The 17,960-nt window shown below is 43.8% G+C and overlaps 1 protein-coding gene across 4 annotated transcripts in view; it reads right to left on the bottom strand.

The window, feature by feature from the left end:
* The window catches only part of LOC110527422 (potassium voltage-gated channel subfamily H member 7), a 77,667-nt gene that overhangs the window by 37,590 nt on the left and 22,117 nt on the right, over positions 1–17,960 (bottom strand). For all 4 annotated transcript variants that reach the window (XM_036982845.1, XM_036982846.1, XM_036982847.1 and 1 more), the window contains exon 3: positions 13,170–13,325. In XM_036982845.1, the coding sequence (XP_036838740.1) occupies positions 13,170–13,325 (156 nt within the window). The remainder of the gene's footprint in view (positions 1–13,169; positions 13,326–17,960) is intronic.

The following is a 17,960-nucleotide window of genomic DNA, read 5'->3' as shown; positions in this document are numbered from 1 at the left end:
ACATTGATGATGCCAGATCGTGCCAGCTAAGGGCCATTGAGTCTAGTGAAGCATTCTTTCCTGGAACTACCTAACACTGAGTAATGGAAAAAGGGAAAATGGACAACCTGTATACTGCTGGAGACATTGACGTCTTTATTTCTGTAATTAAAAGAGTACATTTTCTATTAAAAACTGAAAACATAAGTGAAGAATTTCATAAAATAACACAACTTCCAAAAGTAATTTTCCTGATGAGGTATTACTTTACTCTATAAATCTAAAAGCGAATAAAAACAAACAAGCATAAACTATGAAAAATAAAATATTCTCCGCTCCATATCCCTCTTGATATTTGGGCTTTAGTGAGCTAGCGTGCCTGCTACATGACATTTCAGAGGTTGAATTTTTAAAGGCAGTGTGTGGAATAGCAGAGAGATGATTGAGAATGTTCAGCAGGCGTTCTTTTGTTGTGCCCACAGCTCGTTTTTCTTTGTTGACACTCACGACGAGGAGGAGAAAACCAGTTTTCGACACTGTCACGTGTACACTTGGGTCATTTACTTTGAAGGTGTTACTTTTACACACCAACTAGATTCCAACAAAAATCAACACATATTTAAGTGCATCTGGTTCTTGGTATTTTTCATTTGTCAATGGTTTAATTGTATCTGTCCCTATCAAATAAATGAATGAAGAAGTGCATAATCAATATATTAATGGAAATATAGGAAAGACAACACATCTACCTCACCATAAGCATATCCACTTTATGCCCCCCCCCACACACACAGAAAACATAAATGACATGCTTTAAAGCAATATATTTGTTCCTTGTTAAGCTGTGTCTAATTACACCATTTCAAAAGGATACAAACCTACAGGCTAAGAATCCCTTAATTGGATAGAAAATTAAGCATGCCGAATAATATGCCAATGTATTTGTGGCAAAATAATATATGCATTGGCCTGTTATCATTTTTAAAGGTGACACTAGGAATGATGCTCCTTGCCGTGCTGAGTTCCACTGTAGCCCTTTCCTGCAGTCAAATGACCAAATGGCCCTTTAGTGGCCTCATGGGCGAAATGTTATTAATATTTTTCATAATTTCATAACTCGTAAACATTGTTTTTTTTAAACAGCCGAAAATCTGGTGTTTCTATGTCAAACAGTTTTGTTATTTTTCAGTCTTCTGTGATGTGTAATATTGGGATGCAAACTCAAAATGTAATACATTTCAACTATATATCTGACACGATACAGGTGCAAGAAAGCAAAGGTAACTGAACTAAATGACTATCGCCCCGTAGCACTCATTTCATCATGACGTACTTTGAGAGACTAGCCAAGGATCATATCACCTCTGCCTTACCTGACACCCTAGACCCACTTCAATTTGCTTACCACCCCAATAGATCCATAGAAAATGCAATCACCATCGCACTGCACGCTGCCCTATCCCATCTGGACAAGTGGAATACCTATGTAAGAATGTTGTTCATTGACTATAGCTCAGCATTCAACACCATAGTAGCCTCCAAGCTCATCATTAAGCTTTAGGCCCTGGGTCTGTACCCCGCCCTGTGCAACTGGGTCATGGACTTCCTGATGGGCCGCCCCCAGGTGGTGAAGATAGGAAACAACACCTCTACTTCTCTGATCCTCAAATCTGGGGCCCCACAAGGGTACGTGCTCAGCCCCCTCCTGTACTCCCTGTTCACCCATGACTGTGTGGCTATGCACGCTTCCAACTCAATCATCAAGTTTGCAGATGACACAACGGTAGTAGACCTGATTACCAACAATGATGAGACAGCCTACAGGGAGGAGGTGAAGGTCCTGGGAATGTGGTGCCAGGAAAATAACCTCTCTCTCTACGTGAACAAAACAAAGGAGCTGATCATGGACTTCAAGAAACAGCAGAGGGAGCACCCCCCTATCCACAAATTCCTTGGCGTACACATCACTGACAGACAATGTGGTGAAGAAGGCGCAACAGCTCCTCTTCAACCTCAGGAGGCTGAAGAAATTTGTCTAAGCACCTAAAACCCTCACAAACTTTTGCAGATGCACAATTGAGAGCATCCTGTCGGGCTGTATCACCGCCTGGTACGGCAACTGCACCGCCCGCAACCGCAGGGCTCTCCAGAGGGTGGTGTGGTCTGTCCAACACATCACCAGGGGCAAACTACCTGCCCTCCAGGACACCTACAGCACCCGATGTCACAGGAATGGCAAAAGGATCATCAAGGACAAGAACCACCTGAGCCACTGCCTGTTCATCCCGCTATTATCCAGAAGGCAAGGTCAGTACAGGTGCATCAAGCTGGGACCGAGAGACTGAAAAACAGCTTCTATCTCAAGGCCATCAGACTGTTAAATTGCCATCACAGGCACATTAGAGGCTGCTGCCCTATATACATAGACTTGAAATCACTTACCACTTTAATTGCCTATGCCGCTCTGTACCATCACTCATTCATATATCTTTATGTACATATTCTTTATCCCTTTACACTTATGTGTATAAGGTAGTAGTTTTGGAATTGTTAGCTAGATTACTCGTTGGTTATTACTGCATTGTCGGAACTAGAAGCACAAGCATTTCACTACACTCGCATTAACATCTGCTAACCATGTGTATGTGACAAATAAAATTTGATTTGATTTGATTTTTAATGGAACACTAGTCACTTTAATAATGTTTACATTATGTTTACACTTTGCATTACTCATCTCATATGTACAGTTGAAGTTGGAAGTTTACATACACTTATGTTGGAGTCATTAAAACTTGTTTTTCAACCACTCCACAAATTTCTTGTTAACAAACTATAGTTTTGTGCATGAAACCAGTAATTTTTCCAACAATTGTTTACAGACAGATTATTTCACTTAGAATTCACTGTATCAGAATTCCAGTGGGTCAGAAGTTTACATAAACTAAGTTGACTGTGCCTTTAAACAGCTTGGAAAATTCAAGGAAATTATGTCATGACTTTAGAAGCTTCTGATAGGCTAATTGACATAATTTCAGTCAATTGGGGGTGTACCTGTGGATGTATTTCAAGGCCTAACTTCAAACTCAGTACCTCTCTGCTTGACATCATGGGGAAATCAAAAGACATCAGCCAGGACCTCAGAAAAAAATAGTAGACCTCCACAAGTCTGGTTCATCCTTGGGAGCAATTTACAAACGCCTGAAGGTACCATGTTCATCTGTACAAACAATAGTACTCAAGTATAAACACCATGGGACCACGCAGCTGTCATACCGCTAAGGAAGGAGACACGTTCTGTCTCCTAGAGATGAAGTACTTTGGTGTGAAAAGTGCAAATCAATCCCAGAACAACAGCAAAGGACCTTGTGAAGATGCTGGAGGAAACAGGTACAAAGCATATTTATCCACAGTAAAACGAGTCCTATATCATCATAACATGAAAGGCCGCTCAGCAAGGAAGAAGCCACCGCTCCTAAACCGCCATAAAAAAGCCAGACTATGGTTTGCAACTGCACATGGGGGACAAAGATCGTACTTTTTGAGAAATGGCCTCTGGTCTGATGAAACAAAAATATAACTGTTTGGCCATAATGATCATCGTTATGTGGAGGAAAAAGGGGGATGCTTGCAAGCTGAAGAACACCATCTCAACCATGAAGCACGGGGGTGTCAGCATCCTGTTGTGTGGGTGCTTTGCTGCAGGAGGGACTGGTGCACTTCACAAAACAGATGACATCATGAGGAAGGGAAATTTATGTGGATATGTTGAAGCAACATCTCAAGACATCAGTCAGGAAGTTAAAGCTTGGTCGCAAATGGGTCTTCCAAATGAACAATGACCCCAAGAATACTTCCAAAGCTGTGGCAAAATGGCTTAAGGACAACAACGTCAAGGTATTGGAGTGGCCATCACAAAGCCCTGACCTCAATCCTACAGAAAATGTGTGGGCAGAACTGGAGGCCTACAAACCTGACTCAGTTACACCAGCTCTTTCAGGAGGAATGGGCCAAAATTCACCCAACTTATTGTGGGAAGCTTGTGGAAGGCTACCCGAAATGTTTGACCCAAGTTAAACAATTTAAAGGCAATGCTACCAAATACTAATTGAGTGTATGTAAACTGGGAATGTGATGAAAGAAATAAAAGCTGAAATAAATACTTCCCTCTACTACTACTACTACTACATTTCACATTCGTAAAATAAAGTGGTGATCCTAACTGACCTAAGACAGGGTATTTTTACTTGGATTAAATGTCAGGAATTGTGAAAAACTGAGTTTAAATGTATTTGGCTAAGGTGTATGTAAACTTCTGACTTCAACTGTATATACTGTATTTTATTATATTCTACTGTATCTTAGTCTATGCCACTCTGACATTGCTCGTCCAAATATTTATATATTCTTAATTCCATTCCTTTACTTAGATGTGTGTGCATTGTGTGTATTGTTGTGAAATTGTTAGATATTACTTGTTAGATATTACTGCACTGTTGGAGCTAGAAATATAAGCATTTTGCTACATCCGCAATAACATCTGCTAAACACGTGTATCTGACCAAGAATATTTGAGTTGGTTTGATTTGGTCTTCTTTTATTTAAAACCATAACCATGTGTGTGAGGTGTATACTTTTGTTTCAAAGTAGATTTGTTTAAGACTAACAAGAATCACTCTGTGTGACCCTGATTTAGCCCACTGCAGTAGAACTACAGGCAGGGAGCATGGCACTCTCTCTGCAAACACACACAGATAACACTGCACAGCAGCCAGTGCATGCACAAACACCATCCCCCGTTGCTATGATACCAGCTAGTCGTAATATTTGCATTGAATATTAAATGGAACTCAGATCCCCCAGTCCTGAAGTGAAATGGTGACTTTATAATGAAATAATAATTTGGATGAAGTAAAAAGAGAGAGGGATATCTAGAGATATGGTTCCAATCCTCACCAAGGCAGAATAGAAAGCATAAAAAAAAATGTATCTCCTCCCTCAAGCTGTGATTCTGCTGAAGATGGATGGTTTAAAGTGGATATCCAGCCGCGCAGTTTAGGTGCTTAGTGCACTCATTCTCTGATTTCCATACAGCCTCTCCTTTTGGAGGATGTACACTGCCCCTTGGATTTCAGACCCCTTGGGTTTTGTCACATTTTATTGTGATGTCCCTGTGCCCAAGAACAGCAAGGTAACCTGCCTAAATGATTACCGACCCGCAGCACTCACGTCTGTAGCCATGTCCTTTGAAAGGCTGGTAATGACTCACATAAACGCCATTATCCCAGAAACCCTAGACCCACCCCAATTTCCATATCGCCTCAAAATATCCTTTGATGACGCAATCTCTATTGCACTCCATACTGCCCTTTCCCACCAAGAAAAAAGGAACACCTATGTGAGAATGCTATTCATTGACTACAACTCAGCGTTCAACCCCCTAGTGCCCACATAGCTCATCCCTAAGCTAAGGACCCTGAGACTAAACACCTCTATCTACAACTGGATCCTGGACTTCCTGACGGGCCGCCCCAGGGGGTAAGGGTAGGTAACAACACATCCCCCACACTGATCCTCAACACAGGTGAGAGGGTGTCAGGTAGCCTAGTGGTTAGAGCGTTGGACCAGTAACCAAAATGTGGCAAGATCGAATCCCTGAGCTAACAAGGTAAAAATCTGTTGTTCTGCCACTGAACAAGGCAGTTAACCCACTGTTCCTAGGCTATCATTGAAAATAAGAATCTGTTCTTAACTGACTTGCCTAGTTAAATAAAGGTTCAATAAAAATATATTTCCACCAATAACCTTTTTGGAACCCTTTTTTCTAAGAGTGTAGAAGTCAATGTCGTCAGAAGCACCCCAGGGGTGAATGAATAGTACTTCAACATCACATGGATATGCCCATAACATTGAATGACCGCCCCTGTACCTTCACTCCTCTCAACAAGTAATGGAAACATTTCCTTGACATCTCCACCCTTACGACACAAAGCCAAAGAGACACGACTGACCACCGGCAATACATTCTATTGGCTCTCAAACCATCCAACCATCAATGCCATTAATGGGTCCATACCAAGCACCATTTCCAGCAACCCTGATCAAAACAAAGAGAAAACCGACTAAGACGGGGTGTGAAATTAGACTATGGTTGACCAACACGTCACCAAGCAGCAATACATACTGTAGCAGCAGCACCTAATGCATGGCCGAGCACTCCCTAGGTCAAGCTAAGGCCACGGCATCATTCTCCCTCTGACTCCCTCGCTGAGCCCTGACGTCATTTGTGTGTATGGGGCTTAATCAATGTTCATGTAGGAGCATTTCTGCATGGCTAACCCAACGTAGCAGGTGTAAAAGAAACGCCTGAACTGCTTTTCTTTCTTTCTGGCACGGCAAGAAAAAAATGACTGTCGGGGGAGGTTCTTTTCTGCACTGTTGAACCAATCCAGTAAATGTGGAGGAGGAGTTAAGATGGAGCGTTCCCTTGTTAACTTACAAAAGCGGAAGACGTATCACAGGCTCTCTTTCCATTGCATCCGGTTTTTGCACTAAACCACAGAGGGTGATGCGTAACAGAATTCTGTATTGGACCAGGTCTAATTGTGGTCTTTAATTATGCATGGACCGCTATGAGTCATGACCATCATCTATCTGCTAACAGAAGAAAATGAACAGTTCTTCTGGAAGAATGAGGAAAAAATGATGTCCTGAAATGTGCAAGGGCTAAATGTTCCAACCTAAATCGCCAAAGTGCGAAAACGATAATTTCCCTGTACCAGTTAAAAGAGGCTTTTAGAGAAGGAGAGAGCCAAGGTAGGTGAGCAGAGCAAGACTCCACCTTGTAAATGAATCAGTCTGACAGCAGCATTCACACTGCCGAGCTGTTTAGAAATTCATGATTTTAGGCCTGAATCGTTGTTTTTTTTCATGCTCCGTTCAATTATGGGATTGCCCGCCCCACACTTTTGGCAGAGGTGCTTTTGAGGAACTGGGAGTGAGACCCTTATAAGAACAGCCGCTATAAAAATATTTTTTCTCCAAAATTATATTTCTCCTGTCTGAACCGACATACATGAAAGAAGTCAAAATAGTAGAGAGCATAACAGAGCTACAGAGGATCAATAGCGTCTAACAAATAGCTGGGGATTACGTTTTATCACAAGCACTTACAGTTGGGAAGGCTGCAATTTGGGCTGCACGTGTGCCAAATAAAGAACAGCTTGTTGCGTTGTGGCCAAAATCCTCCTTTGAAGGATTTTGGAACCTCTTACCCTGACACTTGACTGTTAAACTAATGGGTACACAAGCAATGGCTGCCAGTCCTGACTTGAATGGGAACTGCCATCTATGGATTATATTTCTATGGTTGGTTGCAGCTGTAAATTAGCCTTTTGCAAATTTCAAAATACTCAATTTCAAAATTTGAAAGCAAATGCCTACTGCTGAAAAGAGAAGACTAATCTGAAGCTAACAAAACATTTTCAACAATTAAGTGATTCTGAGCAAACAGCACTATTTTTCAAAGTAGCTTATCTGAGAAATTGGTACGAGTGCATTGGCCATCACAGATGAGTAGCCAATGCTTAATCTTTATAATTGGAAACAGTGCCTTTGGCACCTTGACTTTTTCCACATTTTGTTACATTACAGCCTTATTTTAAAATGTATATATATTTTTTTAAATCATTAAAAATCTAAACACAATACCCCATAATGACAAAGCAAAAACAGGTTTTTAGACTCTTTGACCTGAATACCAAGCGTCACGTCTGGAGGAAACCTGGCACCATCCCTACGGTGAAGCATGGTGGTGGTGGCAGCATCATGCTATGGGGATGGTTATCAGAAGCAAGGACTGGGAGACTAGTCAGGATCGAGGCAAAATGAACAGAGCAAAGTACAGAGAGATCCTTAATGCTCCAGAGTGCTCAGGTCCTCAGACTGGGATGAAGTTTCAGAATGTCCTTGAGTGCCCCAGTCAGAGCCCGGACTTGAACCCGATCGAACATATCTGGAGAGACCTGAAAATAGCTGTGCAGCAACGCTCCCCATCCAACCTGACAGAGCTCGAGAGGATCTGCAGAGAAGAATGAGAGAAACTCCCCAAATACAGGTGTGCCAAGCTTGTAGCATCCTACCTAAGAAGACTCGAGGATGTAATCGCTGCCAAAGGTGCTTCAACAAAGTACTGAGTAAAGGGTCTGAATACTTATGTAAATGTGATGTTTCCTTTTTTTTCCCTAAATGAGCAAAAATGTCTAAAACCTGTTTTCGCTTTGTCATTATGGGGTATTGTGTGTAGCTTGATGAGGGACGTTTAAAAAATATATATTTTAGAATAAGCCTGTAACCTTATAAAATGTGGAAAAAGTCAAGGGTTCTGAATACTTTCCGAAGGCACTGTATATCAGGGCTTCCTTTAGGAAAATCTGGTGCCGGACAAGTGACTGGGAAGATTTGAATTTATCGGACATTTGATACATTTACCGGTCAATCATTTGCAATGGTTGCGTAACCGATTAGGGCATCCACCCACGCAGCCAGCACCATCAATAAACAAGGGATTTTGGTCAAATGAGCTACATTTACATGTCCCTAAAAACAGTCTATAACAAATGATAAAAACACTATTCCTTGTGTTCTGATGTGTAACATGTGCAAAACTTTATAGCCTATTGTTTAATTGGTTTTTACTTTCCTAAATACAACAAGAGAGAGAGAGAGAGAGAGGGAGGGAGAGAGAGAGAGAGAGAGAGGGAAAGAGGGAGAGAGAGAGAGAGAGAGAGAGAGAGAGAGAGAGAGAGAGAGAGAGAGAGAGTGAGAGTGAGAGTGAGAGTGAGAGTGAGAGAGAGAGAGTGAGAGAGAGAGAGAGAGAGAGAGAGAGAGAGAGAGAAAGATGGAGGGGGCATGCTATAATAAGCTAATAGCCACACCACACCAAACCTTCACAAAAGTTTCTAAACTTTATTAAGGTCATATCAAAAGTGCAGTAAGTCAGGCCATCGTTTATAGGGAAAATACGAGCAGGATATTATGTCGCGGCAAGCACATCATACAGTTGGAACTTCATTTGGCCAAAGAAAATGACTCAACGGAATGAACCAAAAACGTTGTGAACCGGTTTAAACCACAAACATTATTGAACAGGCTATATTGCAGCATTTTCAAAGAAAACCTAGTGCCTTCCGTAACCAACAAATTAAAGCAATACATATTTTTACAAAAGGCTTTTAAACTACATACGGAGTATACATTTAAAAAGACAGATCGAACTTAATTTATCCAAAGAAAATGTTTCAACAGAATGAAACAAAACATATTTAGCATATTTAAAGAACTGTTTTAGATGAATAAATAGGCCTACTATAATAACAATGATGTACAATAATAATAATAATAAACAAAGAATTATAGATATGAAAAAAGTAATTGAAGTTCCAAAATTGCATCCTACAGTACCTGAATAGTCAGGTGTGTGATAAAAAGTGTTCTGCTAATATCATGTAAATTATGTAGAACTGCATGAAATGCGCTTTTATAAAGGCTGCTAAAACAAATTCTCCATGTGTGGAAATCCTAAAAACCTGTCTGCTCAACTGTATGCCACTACGCAAATACGATTATAGAAACACGCACTCTCTCTCTCTCTCTCTCTCTCTCTCTCTCTCTCTCTCTCTCTCTCTCTCTCTCAAGCCTGTAAGGGCCTCCAATTACTCTGATCTAAGGAATGACCTCTCTCTGAGTCTGTGGGGGCCATTTTACATGTCAATGCCTGAAGAGGAAGCAATGAGAGCAAGTACAGCACCACTGGGAAGCATTAGAGAGAGACAGCCCTGCCAAGCCGAGGAATAACTGTGGGTGAATAGTAGTTCACAAGGTTGAGTGAGCGGTGAACACATGATGGGACTACTGTAGATCTGGGGATGACAAAAAACAAAGGCCAAGTGTCTTTCATACAAACCGGACATTTGGTTTTGTTCATCTACACCAGACGCGTTCATAACACGTCGGTTCAAATATGAAAACTGTAATGCAATGTCATACATTTAGCTAGTTGCTGTTGCATTTTAACATTGGGTAGATACAAACATTATTGGGCACAGACAACAGTACAAAGGGCAAGAAGGTAGAGATAACAATGCATCACGCAAAGTAGTCACAACTTTCAGTAAGAGTGTCCATGATTGAGTCTTTGACTGAAGAAATTGAGGTAAAACTGTCCAGTTTGTGTCACGGGCGTTGTAAGAAGTAGACCAAAGCGCAGACTGGTGAGCGTACATTTTCTTTTTATTTGAATAATGTCGCCAACAAAAACAATAAACAATACAAAATGACCGTGAAGCTTACAGGGGTATAGTGCCACTAACAAAAGTCAACTACCCACAATCAAAGGAGGAAAAAAGGGCTACCTAAGTATGATTCCCAATCAGAGACAACGATAGACAGCTGTCCCTGATTAAGAACCATACCCGGCCAGAACATAGAAACAAAGAAACATAGAAAACAAACATAGAACATAAAACAGATCTCTAAGGTCAGGGTGTGACAGTACCCCCCCCCCAAAGGAGCAGACTCCGGCCGCAAAACCTGAACCTATAGGGGAGGGTCCGGGTGGGAATCTATCCGCGGTGGTGGCTCTGGTGCGGGACATAGACCCCGCTCCACCTCTGGCTCACCCCGCTTTGGTGGCGCCTCTGGTGTGGGGACCCTCACCGCCGACCCCGGACTGGGGACCCTCTCTACGGGCCCCGGACTGGGGACCCTCGCTGCTGGCCCTGGACTGGGGACCCTCGCTGCGGAGCCCGGACTGGGCACCCTCGTTGCGGGCCCCGGACTGGGCACCCTCGTTGCGGGCCCTGGACTGGGCACTCTCGTTGCGGGCCCCGGACTGGAGGCCGTCGCCAGAGGCTCCGGACTGGAGACATTGTTGGAGGCTTCGTGCCATGACTCCTCACTGGAGGCTTAGTGCCATAGATCATCACTGGAGGCTTTGTGCCATGGATCATCACTGGAGGCTTCGTGCCATGGATCATCACTGGAGGCTTCTTGCCATGGATTATCACTGGAGGCTTCGTGCCATGGATCATCACTGGAGGCTTCCTGCCATGGGTCATCACTGGAGGCTTCTTGCCATGGATCATCACTGGAGGCACCGTGCCATCGATCATCACTGGAGGCTTCGTGCCATGGGTCATTACTGGAGGCTTCGTGCCATGGATCATCACTGGAGGCTTCGTGCCATGGATCATCCCTGGAGGCTTCTTGCCATGGATCATCACTGGAGGCTTCGTGGCATGGATCATCACTGGAGTCTTCTTGCCATGGATCATCACTGGAGGCTTCGTGCCATGGATCATCACTGGAGGCTTCTTGCCATGGATTATCACTGGAGGCTTCGTGCCATGGATCATCACTGGAGGCTTCCTGCCATGGGTCATCACTGGAGGCTTCTTGCCATGGATCATCACTGGAGGCACCGTGCCATCGATCATCACTGGAGGCTTCGTGCCATGGGTCATCACTGGAGGCTTCATGCCATGGATCATCAATGGAGGTTTTGTGCCATGAATCATCACTGGAGGCTTCTTGCCATGGATCATCACTGGACTGGAAAGACACACAGGAGGCCTGGCTCTGGGAGCGGGCACAGGATGCATTGGGCCGTGGAGGCGCACTGGAGGTCTCGAGCGTAGAGCCTGCACAACCTGTCCTGGCTGGATGGTGACTTTGGCCCGGCATGTGCGGAGCGCAGGCACAGCACGCACTGGGCTGTGCAGACGTACCGGAGACACAGTGCGCAGAGCCGGCGCAAGATATCCTGGGCCGTAGAGCCATATGCGCTGAGCCGGCACCCTCCGACCTGGCTGTATGCCCACTCTAGCCAGGCTGTTTCGGGGAGCTGGAAGGTAGCGCACCGGGCTGTGAATGCGCACTGGAGACACCGTGCGCTCCACCGCATAACACGGTGCCTGACCAGTACGACGCTCGCCACGGTAAGCACGGGGAGTTGGCTCAGGTTTCCAACACTTTGTCCAAATATATTTTGGAGGGGGGCCTGCCTCTCGGGCTTCCTTGCTAGCCGTGTTCCCTTGTAACGATGGGCCCCTTTACCAGCTGCCTCCGCCTTCCTGGCTGCTTCCACCTGTTCCCATGGAAGGCGATCCCTTCCGGCCAGGATCTCCTCCCATGTCCAGGATCCTTTGCTGTCCAGAATGTCATCCCATGTCCAGTCCTCCTTTTTACCAAGCTGCTTGGTCCTTTTGTGGTGGGTAGTTCTGTCACGGGCGTCGTAAGAAGTAGACCAAAGCGCAGCGTGGTTAGTGCGCATTTTCTTTTTATTTGAATAATTGAATAAGACAGCTGTCCCTGATTGAGAACCATACCCGGCCAGAACATAGAAACAAAGAAACATAGAAAACAAAACATAGAATGCCCACCCCACATCACACCCTGACCTAACCAAATAGAGAAATAAAACAGCTCTCTAAGGTCAGGGCGTGACAGTTTGATTGTTTGTTGCAGGTCGTTGCAGTCGCTAGCTACCGCAAACTGAAAAGAGGAGCGACCCAGGGATGTGTGTGCGTTGGGGACCTTTAACAGAATGTGACTGGCAGAACGGGTGTTGTATGTGGAGGATGAGTGCTGCAGTAGATATCTCAGATAGGGGGGAGTGAGGCCTAAGAGGGTTTTATAAATAAACATTAACCAGTGGGTCTTGCAGAGATGACCAGTTTACAGAGGAGTATAGAGTGCAGTGATGTGTCCTATAAGGAGCATTGGTGGCAAATCTGGTGGCTGTATGGTAAAGAACATCTAGCCGCTCGAGATCACCCTTACCTGCCGATCTATAAATCACATCTCCGTAACCTGGCATGGGTAGGATCTGAATCAGGGTTAGTTTTCATACTGTCTTTTAGCATACTCACTTCAGCACCTGGCTTTAAACTAGCCATAGGGGAAACGGTATGAAACTGTACTCATTAAGGGAACTTGAAAGACTTGAAAGAGTAAAGTTCCATTCCATTGTTTAGTTTTCCTTTGGATATACTACTGTGTTACTCCTGTACAGCCACTACACTGCGTGTAGAGTGACAGAGACATTCAGTCCCTTTTCTGGTAAAGTTTCATTTGAATGTAGGGTTTTAGCCGACTGAGCTAAAGCCTAGGCGTTAGCTCAGGTTACTCACTTGGTTCAGCTTTGGCAGGAGACGTGTGGTTGAGTCCCTCCAGAGAGTCACTGCTGTCTTCCTCTAGGATGTAGTCAAAGTTGAGGATGAACATCATGACCATGCCCTCCTCGTTTTTCACTGGGATGATGTGGGTGTTACACAGGAAGTCAGAGCCTACGGGACAGGAAAAAGGAAAAAGAGACACAGGTTTCACACTAGAGTTGATGCTCATTGACATTTAGATATCTTTGTCCAAATAGGATGGTTTAGATAAAGGAAGGTGGGGATAAAAGAGAACAAATGGAAAGGTCAAGAGAGAAATGTTTCTGCTGTGTGATCTCAAATACTGATATACATCTTTTGAAAAAACGTCCTCATTTGGCAAACATTGTGTTATTCCAAACTAAAGGTATTTAGTAAGAAGCCCTATATGAATTCAATCAATTATTATCAGAAGTATGTTGAGGCTGGTAAAACATTATCACTGTTAACATTATACTATTATAGATTCTCATTGTCAAATGCATTCAGTCTTCCTCCCTGATTCTTAGTCCCTTCCTGTGGATGAGCGATCACTAAAACCCCAAAATGGATTGTGTTAATACCAATTATGGTTCGCTGCAATCAACCTAATCCCTGTCTCATTAACGACATTTAAGTCATCGCCGGGACTCAAATAAACGAGACGACGTCATCCCTTAAAGTGTAATTAACATGTGTTAATGTTCCCCCTTCATCACAAGGCAGCATCGCCCCCAGAGTTAGCGGTGGTGTGTGATCGAAGCCCAGTGGGCAGGATATGGCCGGCGCATCCCGTATGAAAAAGGAAAACGATGCACTTAAAACACTCTGGGTTAAATTGAGATTGAAATGGCAGACAATAACACTAAAATAGTCCCACAGGTGTATTTCAAGCACACTGAAAACCCTGAATGTGCATTTACAAATGATAAGCCATGCAGGACTTGTACGCTTGCATTGGCCACAGTGTCAAAATGAATGAGGGACACTGAGAGATGAGAGTGAAGACAAATATATTTTGTTCAACATATCCTCTGCCTACAATGGAGGTGGAACCTCTGTCATTACTGTGATGGCCTGTGTCATATGTTTTATATATAGATCACATGGCATCTCTTCTCTTAAAGTGCTTCTCTCTCAAGCAGATCAAAGTCTTGCTGTCACCACCAGCCTATTAATAGCTCAGCATGGTCCCACGGGACAACCAGCCCTGCCAGTTTTACACCATGAAAAACACACATTACCACCAGGAAACACACACATTTACATTTCAGCAGACTCTTATTCAGAGCGACTCACAGTAGTGAGTGCATACGTTCTAATACTGGTCCCCTGTGGGAATCGATCCCACAACCCTGGTGCTGCAAGTGCCATGCTCTACCAACTGAGCTACAAACACATATACACTTACCACACCAACAAACACACACTTACAACACACACACACACAAACATAGACACACACTTACCACACCAACAAACACACACTTACAACACACACACACACAAACATAGACACACACATACCACACCAACAAACACACACTTACAACACACACACACACAAACATAGACACACACTTACCACACCAACAAACACACACTTACAACACACACCGTCCGTTTGTTCTCCCCTCACTGGGGCTTCATAATCTATTTGGGGCCCCAGAATTCTATAGGCCCTAATAGTAAGTCAGTGCCAGCAATATTGGACAGAGCCATAAATTAAAGGGGGAACAGGATTTACTATACAGCCTTTGTGTTATTTCGGCGGGTAGCGTTTGTACAGTATAAATGAATGTGTATGAAGATGGGTGTGTGTGGAGGCTGGGGTGTGTGTGGAGGCTGGGGTGTGTATTGAAGCTGGGGTGTTACGGAGGCTGGGATGTGTATGGAGACTGGGGTGTGTGTGGAGGATGGGGTGGTATGGAGGCTGGGGTGTGTGTGGAGGCTGGGGTGTGTGTGGAGGCTGGGGTGTGTATGGAGGCTGGGGTGTGTGTGGAGGCTGGGGTGGTATGGACGCTGGGGTGTGTGGAAGCTGGGGTGTGTGTGGAGGCTGGGGTGTGTGTGGAGGCTGGGATGTGTATGGAGGCTGGGGTGTGTGTGTTGTGAGGGTGTGATTATAATGATCGTGCTTTGTAAACATTTCATTGTGTAATCTGGACTGACCTTGATGACACTAGATTTGCATGTCTGTCTTTGCATGTGGGTGTGCTTCTGTGTGTGTCTGAGTGTGGCTCTGCGTTGTGGCGTGTGTGGGTTAAATCAATCTCTCTCAAGTTCAAATTATTCAAATGAGAGGAGTCAAGAAGGAGTCATGAATGGAGCAATCCCATATGTAGCACTGCAGAAATCCCATATCAATCACGGGGTACAAATGCATGCAAAATACAAGCACACTCTATCCATCCATCCATCTATCTATCTATCTATCTATCTATCTATCTATCTATCTATCTATCTATCTATCTATCTATCTATCTATCTATCTATCTATCTATCTATCGATCTATCTATCTGTCTATCTGTCTATCTGTCTATCTCAGTCCCTCTTCCTTTCCCACCCCTATCTTCATCTACCTCTCTATCCCTCCTTCTCTCTCTCTCTCTCTCGCTCTCTCTGTGATGTAAGAAATAAGATATCCACTCAGCCTCTCTTCAGGAAGACACCTGTATTATAAACAGACTGATCAAAAGATCACCGCAGGTGCTGATGCTAATTTCTGCTTTCCGCCTACATATTCAGTCTCAACAGTAGATCTGATCATATTCAGTCTCAACACACACACACACACACACATACACACACACACACACACACACACACACACACACACACACACACACACATACACACACACACACACACACACACACACACACACACACACACACACACACACACACACACACACACACACAGCCTACCAGTGGCATTAATTAGGCAGATGTTCCCTGTCCAACTAAATGTAATAGGCCATGATGAAGCTGATTTACATGGTGCTATGTAATGGGAGAACACACCTGCAAACACAATACATCACTGAGGAAGACATGGGCCTGTATTCATGAAGCGTCTCAGAGTAGGAGCGCTGATCTACGATCAGGTCCTCTCTGTCTGTCCAATCTTGTGAAAATGAGCGCTGGTCTTTACAGTATTGTACCTAGTGGGTATTTCTGTATACAGTAACATACAACCGCAGTATTCCAAACTTACTATATTAGAATTGTCTATCTTGTTAACTTAAAAAATAACATGAACATATTTTTTGGATTCAAGTAATGATTTAGCATTTGAACGATTTAACGTTATTCCTCCCCCTAAAATCTCTTTCCTCTTCTGAGTCAGAGGAGGGGGCTGAAATCAGCTGTTTCCAGCTACAATAGTCATTTACAACATTAACAATGTCTAGCTAGTGATGGCCAAATGTTATGGCTATACATGCCACAGCAGGTGTAAATGACAGGAAGAGAGAAAAGACCATGTGTTTTTATTCAAATTACATTGACGGTAGTTAATTTGAAAAGCACCAATGATCTCACAAATTCAAGATACATTTTGATGTTTGTTCAACTGCAGCATTCGCCACATTGAGAAAAGTTCAGGAAAAGGACGATTCCTAATAATTTATGTTATTTCTCCTATCCCAGTCAAGTTTTATACGTCTAGTTGAAACTGCTACTGTAGTGACTGAAGCCTTGAAATCCATTTGATGAACAACAGGGGGTTTGGGAGTGTGATCCTTCATTCTAAGTTGAAAGGTTGTGTGTGTGTGTGTGTGTGTGTGTGTGTGTGTGTGTGTGTGTGTGTGTGTGTGTGTGTGTGTGTGTGTGTGTGTGTGTGTGTGTGTGTGTGTGTGTGTGTGAATACACAACAAAGTGTCCTATGTGTGCTTACTGCTCATAATTAATTATAGCATTTGGGGAAATTTCCGTTTCAAGATGCTGGAAAATGTCATTAGATTCTATTTCCACTATCAATAATTAAAACAATGGTGTTCATCAAGAGGCTCCATCTCAGCAGCTGAAGCACACAGACAGTCAGTCCCTGGTCCCTTTAAGAGAGAATCATCAACCCTGTCAAGTCATCTTCTCTCTCTGTCTCTCTCTCTCTCTCTCTCTCTCTCTGACTCTCTCTCTCTGTCTCGCTGACTCTCTGTCTCTCTCTCTCTTTCTGTCTGTCAGTCTCTCTCTCTGTCCCACCCCTTCGCTCCCTCTCCCCCTCCATCTCTGCCAGTTCCACAGCTTTAACCATCTACACTACAGTACAACAACCCACCTAGGAGATAATTGCGTATGGATAGTTCTTGACAGATGGTTCCATAGATAGGTATATACTGTGAATTTCCCTGCAGTGGGAGTCATTTTAGATTGCCCTCTCAGAGGACAGGGACGGTGGTGGGAAGTTAGAGTAGCGGGAGCTAGGGAAGTGACACTGATGAGAGCTGAGGCGTGCAGCAATGGGGGAGCTAGCTGATGGTTGGTACCGTATTGGCCTGAGGGCAGAAACCACAGTAGAAGCTAATTCCTGACAGCTGTCACTGCAGGAGAGAGGGAGAGAGCTGTTTCAGGAACTGCTCAGGATGAGATTATTTCACCTCCGTGGTGAAAATCGCAGTCCCTCTTCTAGTTGATCTGTGCACTGTAGAGCACTTCAATCCAAGTTGTCGCCGGGATTAGACATTTTTAAGGCAATTGACAAGGAAAGAAGGAGAATCCACATGCTGCTTGGTCCTTTTTCATCTGTGTATCATTTCCTACTGCAGCACCCACATGTTGGATGTGCAT

This window comes from Oncorhynchus mykiss, chromosome 7 (assembly GCF_013265735.2).
Source record: "Oncorhynchus mykiss isolate Arlee chromosome 7, USDA_OmykA_1.1, whole genome shotgun sequence".
NCBI lineage: Eukaryota > Metazoa > Chordata > Actinopteri > Salmoniformes > Salmonidae > Oncorhynchus > Oncorhynchus mykiss.
The sequence above is the reverse complement of the archived record's forward strand: the minus strand, read 5'-3'. Positions and strand labels throughout refer to the sequence as shown.